The following is a 17,384-nucleotide window of genomic DNA, read 5'->3' on the forward strand; positions in this document are numbered from 1 at the left end:
ATCGCACAACACACGGGCCAATAAAATTTCACCCCAACGAGAGTGCGACTATCGTGGACAGGATCACAACCGTAACCTTCGGGGCCCATCTTAGCTGCGTAACTACACATCTACTGTGGCGTACACTATGCAGGCGAGTGGTAGCTTGTAGAATCGGGCTCATGCAACTCTTATTTTGTAAGCAACAAATCTGGCCCATATGAATGTTTACCACACAACAAGCACAGGGACAGACATCGCCTCAGTATACTTTCTAGGAACAATAACTTTCTCTCTTTACTCATTACAGATGCTCGAAAATCTCCAACATCCGAACCTCTGAAGAGGCCAGTAGCTTTGTACAAGTTGCTTATTGATCCAGTCTTTGTAATAGACATGGTTACAGTGATGATAAGTTGGATTATTATGGGATTTAATGAACCGACGTTGGAGCCACATCTCAGACAGGTAATGGAGATCATAAAACGGTAAAATAATGTCATTACCACATTCGTTTTGTAAGGCGTTCATTCGCGCATTTATACACATTTTAATACAGTTGCATTTAAAGGAACATTATATAAAGTCAAAAGGTCAGGAATGGAGGGGGCAAGAGTGTCCAAAAACTAACGTTGCAGAAAGGTGAATAAGGCGAAAGATCGGTCGTAAGTGTCATGCGACAAAAATTCATTTACGATAAACAAAAGCAAACCACATAAGAAACACACAGTGATAGCTGTTCAATTCCAAGAAATTGCGATTGAGACCCTTTTCATTACACCACCGAGACGTTCGATTTTCACTCATTCGCTCAGTATCTAAGCCTCAGTGCTCCGTTATAGCTTGATTCAATATTAACACATCTAAGAACTTTGCAGAAATTTAAGTATGCAACGTTGCCCGCTTTTATCCGAAGTAAGCCCTTGTGACCACGCAAGATCAATTTCGTATTCAATTATACACTTTGAAAATAACTCATTTCTTGCAGTTTGGCCTTGATACTGCGGAACTGGGTGGCGTTTATATGGTTCAGTTTGCCAGCTACACGATATCGTCCCTTGTTGTGGGCATTCTGTGTCAATTAAAGGTACAGTAAACTTGGCTTGCATTTTAATGTGTTTCCTGTTGTCTTGCTTTTTAAAAGAACATTGCCGTGAGACCTGTCAGGTGCTCGAAATTAAACACCACAAACCATAATGATCATTTTTTGACTGTAAAGAACATGCCGTGACAAGAACTTCATTTAAATAAAGTCGTGGGGGACAGATAGAAGAGCTGCAGTTTTTTTAATGTGCTAAGCATTTCTTGAACTACAACCCCAAATATTTCGACCAACCCATCCGATATATAATTACAATCGATGGCCGCACAGCAGATACGCACGCTTAACTCTATCAATAAAATGGTTAAATATCTTAACTAATGCAATCTAACAAGCACGCCACGTACAGAAGACCTATTTCGAGCCTATCTATCTATCTATCTATCTATCTATCTATCTATCTATCTATCTATCTATCTATCTATCTATCTATCTATCTATCTATCTATCTATCTATCTATCTATCTATCTCAGAGTACCTAGTTTCATTCAGTTGCAAGTGACGTTACCAATCGCTTCTTTTTTCCAGCTCTTGTATTGCTGTTTCAATAAAAAAAATATTTTTCTTACACACAGACATAGATGATTACAGCCACCATTATTTCCTTTGCAGATGGATGCATTTTCCGCTTTTGTGGGGCAATTTCTTACGGTTTTCGTGTTTCTTTTACAAGGACCAGCGCCATTCCTTTCATTTGAAGCGTGAGGAAAATTTTTTCAAAGCCCAATGTAGAACAAAGGGAGCGGCTTTTTAGTAGTCGCGCAACATATATGTATGGCTTTATAGTAATGAGTACTTCTATCGAGTTTAATTATCTGTACTTTGGTATTAGAAGTGCACGTGATTTTTAAGCTTGCATAAAATAAAATGCATGTGTGACCTGGAACATTGCACTATATTTAATAAAATTAAAAGTCACTTTAATTACTCATATGGCGTAATTTCAGCAAACAGCAGGCTATTCCGCAAGCAACAGTTACGTCCTGACTACTTCTACAGTAAACACATAGAACAACGTTAATTACTACAAACTACTTAAGAGCTAATATGTTTCACCTAAGTCATCGAATGTTTCACGGGTACTGAGATCCAGACTCGAAAACACCAAATTATGAACATGTCTTGTATTGTAGGCTTTTTGAGAAGACGCCCCCTCCATAGGTAGTGCATTACAGCGTTAAACATACGCCTAAATAACCCAGCTAAGTTTAGCATAACAGGTATGATTTTGTTGTACACCAAGCATAGACAAAAGTTAACTAAAAGCTTAGCGCCCCCCCCCCCCCCGCCCCTGTAAAAACATTCTGGAGCTATGATAGAAGGCACACGTAATGGAATACTTCGAATTACCTTTGGCCAGCTATGCTGTTTTGCCTTGCACATAATTACAATTGGTTTTCAGAGCACAACAATGCCCCAACAATGTGGTGTACTAAATGACTTAAATGAAGTCACTATTCAAGGGATTTCATTTAAACTCCATTTATATTATTCATGTAAGTAGAAAAAAATTGAAAATAGTTTCGGATGAGTTATTGTACATGAAATGAAAAGAACAAACGTTAAAGCTTTTCAGCATTTCCTAAGAAAACCATAAGTTGAGTTTTCTATTATAATCAAGGTTTCCAAGAACATCAGTTTTTATAGACCATTGTGAAATATAGCTGAATTACACTCTTAATTACGTCCTGACTAAATAGTGGCTGTATTCAAGAAACCATACAAAAAATCAGGTTTACTTGTCATATCTACAGTACTTCAAGCTGCACTTGATTGAAAGTGTATCCGGTGATTCATTGCAGTTATTGCGCTGTTCAGTAAGGTGAACTTTTCTGTAATTTCCTTTCTATCTTCAGATCTCTGTGGATGGTTTACCTTTCCCAAGTATTCACGGGAACAGGCATGGCTGCTCAGTTCGTTAGCGGTTATTGCCATGCACTCAAGCACGCAGTGTAAGTTTCATTGTTGGAACGGTACGTAGCAGTGTTCGCCCGATCCCAAGATGCATTCGGCATTTCGCGGCAACACAACTTAGCTATGGATGTCAGTAGCCACGTTTAGTAAGCAAACAAGTAGATCAGCGCACAATATTGCGCCTTTTTACCGGGCCCGAGAGTGAAAGTAATGCATTCAAGATAGGCTCCCAAGGAATGGTTTTCTACGGTAAAAACTCCAAGCCGAGAGCTAACTGCATAAATGTGGCTCGTCGGTATAGAAATGTTATTGTCAGTAATACAAAAAGTTAACTAAATTAATTTACTTCGAAACACTTTCTGTTAAGTCTGCCAAAATTATGTGCAATTCTATACGAAGAATAACAATAAGCCTGTTTTCGAAGCATGTACTTCATTCCAACATCACAGCGCGTTACCCAGTGGTCTTAGGGGATTTCACCATCGGATTTTTTCACAATGAGTACTTGAGTGCATAGACTTGAGTATTAAAAGGCGCCCCAAGCCTGAGCGAGAAAACGAATTAAAAACCACGCGATGCTTTCTGATGAGCCGAAAGACGCTGAGAGCACGTTTTGGCATGCTCACAGTGCGGAACTTTGGCCACTGACTTCCTCAGTGGGACCGTCCGACACACCACCGTATATGAGAGACTTCATGCCTACCTTCGGCAAAGACTTCGCTGAAGAAAAAAAAAAGAGCGACATTAGAACATTCACAATATATTTATATTTACCACCAAAAATATACATTTAAATCCTTTCAGGAAGTACTGAATCGCGCGGCTAGGTATATTCATTCTTTATACCGTGGCAGTGCCACGTGTTACGCTTTGAAAAAATCATTTTTACCACTTCTATCCTGTCATCATCACATGCCAACATTTATTATTTCAAAGGTGCTGTCACTCATGTCACTCGCGAAACCGTGTCCTTGGGTGAGACTGTTCACAAGGCGTTTGTTATCCAATGAACAAGACAAACATATGTTTGAGCGTACATCTAAGCGTGACAACTGCCACTGCGTAGGAACTTTTTACCCCGTATTGTGAAACTGTCCCGACTTCGAAGAAGACCACCGGACTCTCTAGTGCACCTTGAGGGGACTGGATGGTCGTCCTATTACTAAGGTGAAGATTTAGAGTGCTGTCCCTTTAGTAAATGGAAGCTCCAGGGCACGTGGCTTTTAGGTACATCAGCCGTGAAAGGCACATGATTCCTTTTATAGAATTATTGAAGGAAACATCACCGAGAAAACGCCTGTGAAACCCTGCACTGTGTGTGGTTTAGAACGTACATCTCGTTCTCCCACTTTCGCTCCCACGTGTAGGGTAGCAAATTAGACGTATTCTAGTTCACCTCCTCTAGTTACTAGACATGCGTATGGTTAACCTTCCTCGATTTCCTTCCATCTTTTTCTTTCTCTCTCTTTTCTCTATATTCAATAACAAAACTTTCGCACGAAAGAACAATGATATGATTATGAGGCACGCCATCGTGAATGGTGCTAGAAATTTTGACAACCCAGGCTTCTTTAACGATTGATTTATTGATATTTGGGGTTTAATGTCCCAAAACCACCATATGATTATGAGAGACGCCGTATAGTGGAGGGCTCCGGAAATTTCGACCACCTGGGGTTCTTTAACGTGCACCCAAATCTGAGCACACGGGCCTACAACATTTCCGCCTCCATCGGAAATGCAGCCGCCGCAGCCGGGATTCGATCTCGCGACCTGTGGGTAAGCAGCCGAGTACCTTAGCCACTAGACCACCGCGGCGGGGCGGCTTTTCTAACAAGCACCTAGACATAAATTTTAAGCCTTATGCTATCGCCGAGCGCGTAAACAGGTAAATGCCATTCCTCCTGAAGCTGCTGTTATACCCCGTACAGTAATAGCTAGTCAATACGCAATAACTTTTTTTATTTATAGTATTGATGATATGTAGAGTTTAACGTCCTAAGACCACGATATGATTATGGCAGACGCCGTAGTAGAAGGCTCCGAAAATGTCGACCATCTGGCGTTCTTTAAAGGGCCAGTAAACAACTCCGAGGTCATAAAATTGTTATAAAGAGAAGTATGCGCACTTTTGCTTTTTGAACATGCTTCTTGAAGAATTTTGCGATTACGTGCTATATATTAAGGAAGTTACAGGGGCCCTAGAACATCGTTTTAAGTTGGTTTTAAGTTTTCGCGTGGCCTCACCGCCCTTCTCTCAGACTCAGAGGGAAGGGAAGGCGTTGCCCATCGTCATGACTGGTTTAGACCAATGGACGAGCTGCGTGCTACGTCAAGTCGCCGATAGGTGAATTTGCGTATACTCTACGAATTGCCGAGATTCTTTAGCAGGTGTAAACGAAAAGTCGGAGCCTGTTAAGTGGCTTTTTAACGTGCACTTTCATCACACAGTACACGCGTCTCTAATATTTCGCCTTCGTCGAAATGCGACCGCTGCAGCCGGAATTGAACCCACGATCTTTGGGTCAACAACTGAGTCTAGTAACAGCTATACTACTGCGGTGGACGCAAGGACTTTTTAAGTTCTTGAAAACGTGGTTAGGGCTTCTTGTGTACATCCTGCAAACACTCCTTATGTCATACTGTAATGAAGTGATGTGAGAGTGTAATGTGATGTGAAATAAAGTAATGTGATAGTGATAAGCTCAGAGTTTTCTGTGGAAGTTTCCCGTCGCCAGCATTCGTGACAGTTCACTCTAGCCATCAGTGATGCCTAAATTCAGCGAGCCAAGTCTAGGCCATTTCGCTGCCTTTATGAAAAAACTTCTTTGTCACTGGTGCCTCACTCATAATTGTTTATACTAATACAACACGAAGAATGAGCACGTTTGTATGCAGACTAAATAGTGATGGAGAATCGTTTATCGTACAGTTAGTGCTATGCTGTTTTTGTGTTCAAATAACAAACCCACCCATTTGCAGGGCAAGAGGATACTCAGACGATATAAAAACGACGTCTTTCATTTCCACCGTCGTAGTTACAAGTCTTGTCTTTGGGTGAGCCTATTCTTGCATTTTTTTTATTATTTGGCATCTATCTCTTGATCTACATATGGTTTTCATATTCTGATTGACGTAAGCTTCAAGCGCTAATTCATTTCGGAGCGAGAACAGTCTGGAAAAGCAAGTGTGTTCTGAGTCAAGTGCGCCACCCCGACATGAAACACTGGTGGAACAACCGCCAAAGATTTTCATCGTTTTAAAAGCATTGTTTTTTTTAACTTACATATATACCTTGCAGTGGTTTTGGGCAAAGTGCACGCATGTTTGTCTCTAGATATTGTAGTACAAGTTAACTTGGACAGAATGGTGAAGAACGCTCGTCTATTCTATCCTCAACCATGCTAGGACATTGCTGCCCTCTGTAAACAGCAATTAACGATCAATAAAAGCTAAGCGCAGGTTTTATTTTTAATTTTTTCGCTGTGCATACATACGATATTTATTCGTTATACCATTTGCAAATTAAATACGAGCACTGAGTATTTGCTACTGTCCACAGGGCTACCTTGACGCCTCCTTTAGCTGGCTACCTTGTAGAAAGGTTTGGATACAGGAACGGATCAATGTTCATGTTCGGTCTTCTGGTATTTTGGGTGAGTACACGTTGCTTTCAAACCACATGAACAGCGAAAAATATGTATTTCTTCTCGATGACATATATAAACTTTAACAATGAAATCAAAAGCAAAAACATATTCTGCGCGTAGTGCATTGCAGCAAGACCTATAAGTGCGAGATATGCTGGGTTTCCCAACCATCACGCAGTACTATTTTATGCACAATTGGAATGGCGTCACACCAAGCAACTTTATTGCTTATTGTTGATAGTACACTGCAAAGAGCCACTTATTAACTTTTTGTTAACGTAGATTTTATTTAGTCAAAACTGTATTTCTATCTCGGCAAGCACTCACTAAATTATCGAAATGTCAATTGTGCATGTGTATAGGCACGTTCAAATTACATATAACTGCGCTTTTTCTACAGCGTACTAATTTCTTGCTCCTTTCACCCGCTACATAAACAAAGCCCACGAAATATGGAAAGTGACCCAGGAATATCTGCTGCGCGAATCAGGAAGCAGCGTCCTGAAACAGGCTCGTTGCGAGGTATACGCAATGCTAAGAAAAAAAATGCAAAAAGGAACAAGTTATGTATCACCCTATGTGCCAGTTCCCGGCTAAAGAAACGTGAGTCTTTGGTATTGCAGAATCAGGCCGTAATGTGTCTAATACTCCAGCCGCCTTATCAATGAGAACAGTCGGTCGTGAGATATGGACGATGATAGTGGCGTGCAATTGAGCGAAAGGAATCTATACAGTAACATTGCAACTTTTGTTGGCTCGCAACGTGTATATATGCCCTTGTGAAAGTGAGGGACGCCCTCTGTAGCAACGGACAACAGCCAAAACGGTTGCTTGTAATAAGGTTCTTTAGCACGGCTTCGTTGTTTTACTTGAGAGCACATTCACGTGAGTGTTTTCTTTCATATCTGCGGGGTTTCTTTGGCTTTTAGAAAAAAAAATGAGCACACAATTTTGTTGAAAACGTGATTTACATATCATTTCAACATTGATTGATTGATTTGACTGATTGATTTGTGGGGTTTAACGTCCCAAAACCACTATTTGATTATGAGAGACGCCGTAGTGGAGGGCTCCGGAAATTTTGACCACCTGAGGTTCTTTAACGTGCACCCAAATCTGAGTACACGGGCCTACAACATTTCCGCCTCGATCGGAAATGCAGCCGCCACAGCTGGGATTTGATCCCACGACTTGCCGGTCAGCAGCTGAGTATCTTAGCCACTAGACCACGTGGCGGGGCCATATCATTTCAAAATGCGTATACATATGCCTCATTGACATTTGGATAATTGCGTGAGTACTTACCGAGTCGTAAAGACAATTATGACAAATTAATTATTTCATATAACGAAAAGTTTGTGTTGACTACATAAGTCTACTGGAAACAATATGCACTAAGTTTAATAATAGGCGGTGGTGGTTGTGGTGATGAAACAAGCGGGATTCGCCTGGCCTGGTTAGCAATTGTTCTACCTGAGCATCTCTTGAATTGTAGCGGTCCGTCACCAAATGTCACACAACCCAGTGTATCGCGAGAAAGCCATGAGAATGGTCTGACGTCCCAAAGCAACGATATAGTTAAGGGGGACTATAACAGAGGGCTGTATAAATTTTGACCATGTGGGGTTCTTGAATGCGCACGGGCATCGCAGAGTATGCGAACATCAAGCGTTTATTATACACTACGTCTGTGTCGCGTAACGCTGTACCTGATTTCTTTGTAATTATGTCGCGGGATTATTGCGACACCCTGTATATCAGCATGTTATTTCAATTGGCTTGACGCAGACAAAAATCCCCATATGAGTATAAGAACAACAATCGCCATGATTTGCTCCCACATACTCACTACAACAGCAGATTATGTTCATTAACTTACTCATTCTATAGCAACATCACATGATCCCTTGTTTCCTGCATAAAACAAGTTATGATATTTGAACACCTCCATGTACAATATGCTACTTTCACAATTTTCACCATTGCGTAAGCAAGTATTGCGACATTTTGCTCCTTACTTCAGGTTGCGAGTTTCAAACCACCACTTGAACCGCTGAAAAAGTAGCTCTAGTTTCCCCACCTCTTACTTGAATTCTCTCTCGCTGGGAATGCTGATAGTAAGGGGATCAAAACGTCTGTGTTACACGTGCTTCACAGTATACGAATAAGCCTAACTTAATAGTCCACCCTTCTCTCATACCTAACACATTATTTCTTAAGGATTACTAAATGGTGTCATACCAATCACTTAGGAACCGTCTAGTGCTGTCGTCCTCTTCAACCACGCTGTCTCTTTCTGCAAACCGCATTACCTCAGCATATCTCTTAATTTACAGTGAATGCTGTCTTTTTATCAATTAATATGAATAGAAGCAACAAGACGTGAACTGAATATAGCTTTGTAGTATTCGATTTCACGCCTGAATTGTCCAAGACGTTTATAAGAGTTAACTTCCTGAGTGCTGTCGCTGCTTGCGTTATTGTATGCCGCGTTTAGGCACTGTAATCTTGCACGCGAACAACTCACCTTAAACGTTCTATGACAAGATGAGTTTAGAACAAATGTCTGCATGAATGTCTGCGTTACTTCTTGTTGTGATTAGGATTGCTATTTCTTCCCTCACCCTGTCCTGCTTTTCAGACTCCAGTTACATGCTTTCAGTGGATGGCTTCCTCCTGCAGCAGGCAACGCAAAAAGAAGTGCGACATAATTACTTAATTCAGTACATGTTGATCGCGTACCTCTATACTATGCTGATACTAAAGAAAATTTCGTCATTTATTATTTGTCTTTATTGTACATTGACGTTGTACTCGATCGATATGTGTTTTTCCCCCTTCTCTCTTCGTACTTTTGCCACGTTACATATAATCGTGTACACTTTCTCCCTTCCCTCTAAACATACTGTATGTACTTTGAGGGTATTTCAAATAAATAAACAAAATATTGCTAATTATATCCGCGCTTACAATTTCAGCCATGCCACCAGCCATCACGCTCAGTCAGTTCTTGCTTGTTTCGAGCTCAAGCAATGATTAAGAAAATTTGAGCGGTTCAATTTTCGCACAGCAGCAAGCCGGTGAAGAGGAAAATGTGTAGAGAAATAAATAAAAATAAAATAAAAGATTGCGAGAAAAGAAGACCCGTTCTTGTGGATGGCCAAGAGCGTGCACGCACTAGCAAATAGCAAATTGTGAAATTTCCAAGAAAGATAAATAATAATGAATTTCGAATTCGTAATGAAACGTTTATTACAGGTCCATGTGCTTTGGACGCGCTTTCTTGTAAGACCGACATTATGCTTCAGGTATTTTTGTCAGAATCAATGTTATCTTGATACAAAGAGGAAATAAATGTTTTAGGAGCGAAGCTCTTCAAGGTCTGGGTCGTTCCCTCCTCCATTTTTATGTAGTATGTATAGTCAAGAGTCCGACGGAATTCCGTCTGGTCGGGGACAAACATAGTGCAAAACAACAAAAACAAAAACGCCAACCAAGGTGAAATACACAAAACTTAAAAAGACGTTTCGGCTCCCCACACGGGAGCCTTGTTCACAGTGACCGCAAATGGCGTAGTGCGCTCTTCTTATGCATGTTTAATCACGTGTTGCAGACATCGCGCGTACCCAGGAGGGAGTGTCCCAATAATTCTGTTCAACGTATGCGTAGTAGTTTGAATGGCCAGAGATTCCATGTGCAATCGTGGTAACAACTTTCTTTCCGTGGCAATGATGCAGGCTTTATCCCAGTCTATAGCGTGCCCAGTAGACGCAACATGCTCTGCGAGGGCATTAGAAGCTACTTTCTTGTTCTTGACGTCATTAAAATGTTCCCGGAGCCTTCTTTTGTAGTTTTGTGTATTTCACCTTGGTCGGCGTTTTTGTTTTTGTTATTTTGCATGTAGTATGTATGTAGCCACCTCTGGTTTATGAATTGTGCACTAGATGGCGCGTTCTGTAAATGTCCTTAGATATAACTATTACTAGATCGCGTAAGTGTGTTTTGTATAGTCCACGTATAAAGAGGATAGATGGTACTGTTATAATAAAAAAATTACAGCTTATACACAGATTGGATGATGCTTAGTGGGGCGAAGCTTCCGTTTGTCCGTTCGTCCAACACGTGTTCTAGTGTAAGAGGAGTAGACGGACGGACGGACGGATGGGCGGATGGACGGACGGACGGACAGGCAGACAGACAGATCGTAGACAGACAGACAGACAGACAGATCGTAGACAGACAGACAGACAGACAGACAGACAGACAGACAGACAGACAGACAGACAGACAGACAGACAGACAGACAGACAGACAGACAGACAGACAGACAGACAGACAGACAGACAGGTGGACGGACGGACGGTTCGCCCCACTCATCGTCATTCACTCTGCGAACATGCTGTGAATTTTTGTTTGTCATAAGGTGAGATCACGTCCCTTTCCCCGCTTGTCAGTAGATGAGTAGTCTGGAATTAAAACTCTGGGCCCGTGCCCCACCGCACCCTCGAAATACTTTTTCGGCAGGCATACATAGAGCAAAACAGCACTTTGCCTGCCCATTCCCCACTTTATGGAAGGTGCCCACCTCGTAAAAAATATCTTCATACAACCCTCCTTCTCAGTTTACCTAAATGCATATAAAATGACGGGAATCAATATGAACGACACCTGAAAAGAGATATAACAGCTAATTAGTGCGATGAACCCCACTCTAGGTTAATAACTCCTTGTCAAAGGAGGCACTAGTCTTACTTAGTTTGTAAGAACAGCAGCAAATCTAGTTTGAACGCTGCCAAAACGTTGTTACACCCAAGGTTCGCAAACTTGAAAAGGACAAAGTTAAAAGCTTGCGCTGCCATATATAACACCATATGGCAATAGCACGACAACCCAGCTAGCCTTTACCGTAGCGAATGATGGCCCGTCTTCCAACACGCCCTACCATACCGCGATGCTAAACTTATCGGACACGACCTTTTCATCTCACGATGTAAAGCTGCTATCCAAAAAACTGAATGGTTGCCCAGCCACAAGGTTTTTCGATGAGTTCTACTGAGATCAATACGCCGATAACATTGGTGGAAATATGATACTGCGCGAATATTTTTTTAAGTAAGCCTCCAAACAGAGTATGAGACACCAATCTCTCACCCTGACGATTGTTTGAATTTCGTAAATGCGTAGCACAGAAGTATCGCACACAGGTAGGTTGGTGAGAACACTTAATAGAATCTCCGTGGAGTGCTTGAAAAAAAGACTGGAAACTGGGACAGACATAACAATAAAACCCGCTGACACTGGAGAGGCTATTGTACTTCTCAATACAGTCGACTTAGTAGACCACCAAATGTTTATCACTGCATTTCTCGAGGCTTATACGGGTGAGTACTTCGTAATACCAGAAGTATAAAAAAAACTGTTGCACGCAGGAAGAACACCTCAAAAACAGCACTAACAGCACTCCTTCCTCCGGGCCCCTTAAGATGCTCGCATAAATTCACAAATCTTACTACCCCGAATACCAAACGCACTAGCTATGGGGACGTAATCGAGCCCACATTGGGATAAATGGACAAACTAATAAGCCTTATATCACGTGCTCTGCAGTTCTGCGCGGAAGACACGACCTATCACCTTCGGGACACCACATGTTTACACACGCAGCATGTTCCCCATCAGGTAACATTCTTATACACAAATATTCTACATAATCACGGTGTAGTCACACTGAGGCGCAAGTGCAAGCTCAATTGCCGCCCTGACACCCCGGGATGCCACGCCGTCGAGCGTTTGACGAGGCTACTATTGTAAATGAACTAATCTTGACCTTTTGACCAAGACTGCTTTAGGCAAGTTAATGTAACCGTCTTGTATAGAAACATTGAGTTCGATGATGCCAACATTTTTATGGGGTACCAAAAATATAATTTTTCTTTCGATTCCCTTTGATGTAACTGAAAGGTAACAGAAGATTTCTTCTTTAAACTTAGAGCCACAATGAAGTCCTCAGCTTAACCTGCCGCGGTGGTCTAGTGGCTAAGGTACTCGGCTGCTGACCCGCAGGAGGTGGGATCGAATACCGGCTGCGGCGGCTGCATTTCCGATGGAGGTGGAAATCTAGGCCCGTGAGCTCAGATTTGGGTGCCCGTTAAAGAACCCCAGGTGGTCAAAATTTCCGGAGCCCTCCACTACGGCGTCTCTATGGTTTTGGGACGTTAAAACCCCACATATCAATCAATCGAGTCCTCAGCCTGATGAAAAGGTAAATAGCTGTACATTCACACATATTTTGGGTCTGCACACAAACAGGTAATCGTAAATGAATGTAACCTATCTACCATAAAGCGAACATGTTGACAGTGATACCTTCACAATAAAAGGGCCCTGTGCCGTTGTAAAATATATTCTCTACAGCTTTAATAGCCATGTGGGTGTGCATGTGCGCATGTGCGCATGAACGTGTGTGTGCACGCGGGTGTGCGTATGTTGCCCTCCCGCTGGAAAACCCGGAAATACAGGCGGCTTTGGGGTACCTGAAAGCTTCGCTTCATTAGGCGACAGCCTTTATGTCTACCTTCTACTGGACACATGTGCATATAGCGGCAGATGTGGGGTTAGTGACCTGCGACTGTGTTTTACAGCAGGAGCATGCAACGCAGGTACAAAATGAAAACGTTAAAACGAGAAATATGTCGTCGGCTAATTGCTGATGTTCCTCTTGCTTTTGTTGTTGTTGTTCTGCTTGTTCAGTTTGCTACTGCACAAGCAGTTCCTGGCGAGTATTTTGTTTCATAAAGGAGCTACGTATGACCATTCGTGTTAATCTACAGCACAAAAGTACATCTGAAAATTTTCACTGTTTCTTCAGTCTCATATCAAGACAAAGCATTTAGACTTGAACGTTTTGGTAATGCATTTAACTGCTTTAGCGCATTGTTGGAACAAGAAGGTGTACACAATAACAAGGCGGCCATGCACTGTGCATAACGTGTCATCAGCCTAAATTCTGAGAGCAAGCTAGGTCAAAACTGGAAATGATATCAGCAGCACGCTGCCGGGCTATAACTACATATTATCAGAGGTGTGTGAATGCCCCACCTCTGCAACCTTGGCTCGCAGATAAAGAGTATGACTGCGTCAAAGCAACGTTTTTCGCTTCACGCCCTGGTGCGGTAGAAATAGAAATAGAAGGATGGTAAGGCAGAAAGGGAAAGAAGGAGTGAGTGAGTATGAACTTTATTAAGGTCCTGAGAGGAAAGAAAGCGGTGCCGAAAGCCCCGCCATCAATCCGGCGGCTCCACCCAGGTCGGGACCGGTAGACAGAGTCTCTCGGCGACGGCCCGGGCCCTCTGGACAGCCTTGAGCTGGGCGATGAGCTCTGTGCTTCGAAGGGCGGAGTCCCAGGAGGACTGGTCAGAAAATTCTGTACCCACGTTGGCAGGGCACAACCAGAGCATGTGGTCGAAATTGTTATACTCGTTTCCACAGTGTGGACATGCAGTGGAAAAGTCCGGATTAATCCTGCTTAGTGTCGTTGGTGTGATGTATGTACGTGTCTGCAATTGTCTGTAAGTGATTGCTTGTGCTCTGTTCAGATCTCTGTGAGGAGGAGGAAAAGTTCGACGTTCTAATCTATGATGTGAGGTGAGTTCGTGATATGATACAAGTGGGTCTTTGTAATCGAGGTTCCTGCAGGCTGCATTTAAGCGAGGGGGCGAACCACTGACGCGGAAAGTGAGCTCTCGCGCCAGTGTGTGTGCCCGCTCGTTTGGGTTGCCAGCAAAGCCGGAAATGTTTCCCATGTGGGCTGGGAACCATGCGATGTGTGTAGACCGAAAGTTTTCCTCCTTCGTCTCGTGGTTGAAAAGCCTGTTAACGACCGCAGCTGCCTTCGAAGAGACTAGGGCCGCCGAAAAAGTTCTTATAGCTGTTCTAGAGTCCGAGTAAATGACAGAGGCTTCAGTGCAGCTTCGAAGGGCTAGCGCAATGGCCATTTCCTCTGCTTCGTGGGTGAAGTTGGTAACTACCGTGGCTGCGTTGACGAGCGAGCCGTGGGCGTCCACCACAGAGACTGCATAGGCACCTCGATTCCAATATTTTGCGGCATCAACGAAGAGGACCTGCGTATCGTTGCACATGATCTTGGCGAGTATTGCCTTGGCTCTCGCTTTTCTTCGTCCTTCATTGTGGGTTGGGTGTATGTTTCTGGGAATCGGGTCAACTGTTATCGCTTTCATGGCTTGTGTGCAAAGTTGGGACTTTTCTGGCGGCATGAAGAAAGGCTGAAGACCGGCTTCAAACAATATCTCGTTGCCCGCCTTTGAGAGTGAGAGCCTACTAATCTGTGCATGCCGCTGTGCCTCAAAGAGTTCGGTAGCTGTATTATGCAGGCCCAATTGTAAGAGTCGTTCCGTACTAGTGTTGCGAGGGAGGCTCAGGACCCTTTTCAATCCTGTTCGAATTAATGTATCAATTTTGTTGAGCTCTGTCTTCTTCCAGTTGAGGAAGGGGGCGGCGTAAGTCACGTGGCTGATGAGAAAGGCGTGAAATGCTTTCATGAGGTTGTCCTCTTTCAGACCAGCCCTTCTACTGTTGACCCTTGATAATACCCTGGTGAAGTTGAAGACACTTTTCTCTATACGTTTGAGGGCCTCCGCGTTGTCACCGCTGTAAGCACCAACTACCATGCCCAGGACCTTGATTGTGTTACATATTGGGATACTACCTCCGTCCTTGGTGTGTAGGTGAACGGGGAGGGAGCTAAGGAGCTGTCCCTTTCTGGGGCCGTGTTTACACAGAAGGAGCTCTGATTTGCTCGTAGATAGCTTCAGCCCCGTATTTTGTAGGAAAGCTTGTGTGGTGTCTAGGGCATGTTGTAGGTTCTGCTCCAGGGAAAGAAGGAGAGAAAGACAGAATCGGTGTAAAAGAGGGAGCGAAAGAAAAAGCCAGAAATGGAGATAGAGCGAAAGAGGAAGAGCAAAATACAAAAAGCTATAATAGGCAATGAAAAAACGGAAAGACTGAAAGTCAGAGAAAAGAAGTAAAGAGAGAAAGATATAGAAATAACTAGAAATAAGAAGGGACAAAAATGACCGACACCAAAAACAGAGAAGATAGAAAAGAAAGAAATAGAGAAAGATCTAAAAAAATTTGAAGAGCTCTGCAGGGAAGTAACAGCCAAGTCTACCTATAGCTGCCCATCGTTCCTCTGTCTTTTAAACATTGCACCAATAATGCAACCTACGCAAAGGTTTCTTTTTTGTTTGTTTTTTTATGCGTCCACACTGGACATTTTGCGAAAAGGTGCGATTCGGTGACGTGTGATATAGCTTACGTAAAGAACCTGTCACCTAACCTGCATTGATTCAAATGCGCGTAAGCTTAACATTTAATACAACTGGCATTTAAATTGTAACAGTGGGTCGGCCATAACATTCTCTTGCTTGGTCGACGAAAGCTCGAATTCCGTGTTTATTCTTTATTAGTCATCACGCATGCATAAAGATTAAAGCAACCAGTATGATGAAATTCTCCCGGACATTTACAAATATATTCGTTAACTCTATACCAACCCAAAACCTTGATGAAATTCTAGAAACTAAAATAAAAGACGCTGGCAAAGGATTCGCAAAGGATTACGACAGTTCCTCCATTTAGTCTATGCACCGAATCGCCGCAATGGTCTATTGGTTATGATGCTTGGCTGCTCATCCGCAGGTCACGGGGACGAATCGCGATCGGGACGGCTAACGTGTACGTTAGGTGTGCAATTTAGGTGTTAGTTAAATACCTCAGGTGGTGAAAATTTGTAGACTCCACCAATACGGCGTCTTTCCTAATCACTGGGGATGTTAAACCCCAGCAAATAATATTATTATCTTATCACCTTGAAAAGAATTGTGCGTGGTTTAACAATCTGGACGCAGACCAACACTGACAGACACTCTAAAGGAACCCTGAAGCATTTTTTTTTTCAAATAACCCTAAAACATTCCCTAAAAGAGCTTATTGCCTCACGAATTCAACGCCGCAAAAGTTTTAAGATTCAATCCAGTGCGAGCGGAGTTAAAAAGATTTGTCGGACGCTGCAATAACATTCTTTCTTGTCTCGTCCCGACGAAATCACTGGAAGCTAAGCAAGGGGGGATGGCACGGGCAACAACAATACGTCACGCGCGCCTCGTGACCTCGAGCCCTTTTACTTTTTTTTTTCTCGGATACACAGCTTTTTCACTGTGATCGCGTGCGCACGCGTGGACAAGTCGCGACCTCCCACGGCGATCCTTATAACAAGTGAGCGCGCCATGTTCAAATCAGCCAATGGCTGATAGATGGCCTTCTAGAAGTGACTTTTGAGCCTCTTCTGTCATTTATTGATAAAAGAGAAATCAACTTTCAGCTGACTTTGATAATATATTGTGAAGTGCAGGCCATGTTCTGCGCTGTAATACTTGGCCCGCGTGTTCTAGGGGACTTCTGCCAGCGATCGGCAGCTTTTTATGACCATGCTCAAAAAGTGTTGCCGGGCACCTTTATTATAATATTTGTAAAAGGAAAGTGTGCAAAGAGAGCCAGGAAAGCTAACGAGAGGCATACTTCCTGATGACTTCTCTGCATGACAGGTTGAGTTGGGGGTAAAAGACCAAACAGAAAGACAGTGGTATGCAAGAGGAACTTTCACAAGGCGATTGCTATATTCGGATGCATATGCGCTACTTCTTCTCTCACTCTCTGGAAT

The 17,384-nt window shown here is 42.9% G+C and overlaps 1 protein-coding gene across 2 annotated transcripts in view; it reads left to right on the top strand.

Annotated features, from left to right (window-relative positions):
* Positions 1 to 10,016, top strand: part of LOC119175036 (MFS-type transporter SLC18B1-like) — a 30,972-nt gene extending 20,956 nt beyond the window's left edge. The window contains exons 8-14 of one of the 2 annotated variants that reach the window (XM_075894821.1): positions 290 to 447; positions 968 to 1,066; positions 1,695 to 1,783; positions 2,939 to 3,034; positions 5,979 to 6,053; positions 6,559 to 6,652; positions 9,288 to 9,428. In XM_075894821.1, coding sequence (XP_075750936.1) covers positions 290 to 447; positions 968 to 1,066; positions 1,695 to 1,783; positions 2,939 to 3,034; positions 5,979 to 6,053; positions 6,559 to 6,652; positions 9,288 to 9,365 — 689 coding nt within the window. In that variant the 3' untranslated portion in view covers positions 9,366 to 9,428. Of the gene's footprint in view, positions 1 to 289; positions 448 to 967; positions 1,067 to 1,694; positions 1,784 to 2,938; positions 3,035 to 5,978; positions 6,054 to 6,558; positions 6,653 to 9,287 lie in introns of both variants that reach the window. The other variant, XM_075894820.1, reaches the window with a different exon arrangement.
* Positions 10,017 to 17,384: the final 7,368 nt, after the last annotated feature.

This window comes from Rhipicephalus microplus, chromosome 5 (assembly GCF_043290135.1).
Source record: "Rhipicephalus microplus isolate Deutch F79 chromosome 5, USDA_Rmic, whole genome shotgun sequence".
Classification (NCBI taxonomy): Eukaryota; Metazoa; Arthropoda; class Arachnida; order Ixodida; family Ixodidae; genus Rhipicephalus; species Rhipicephalus microplus.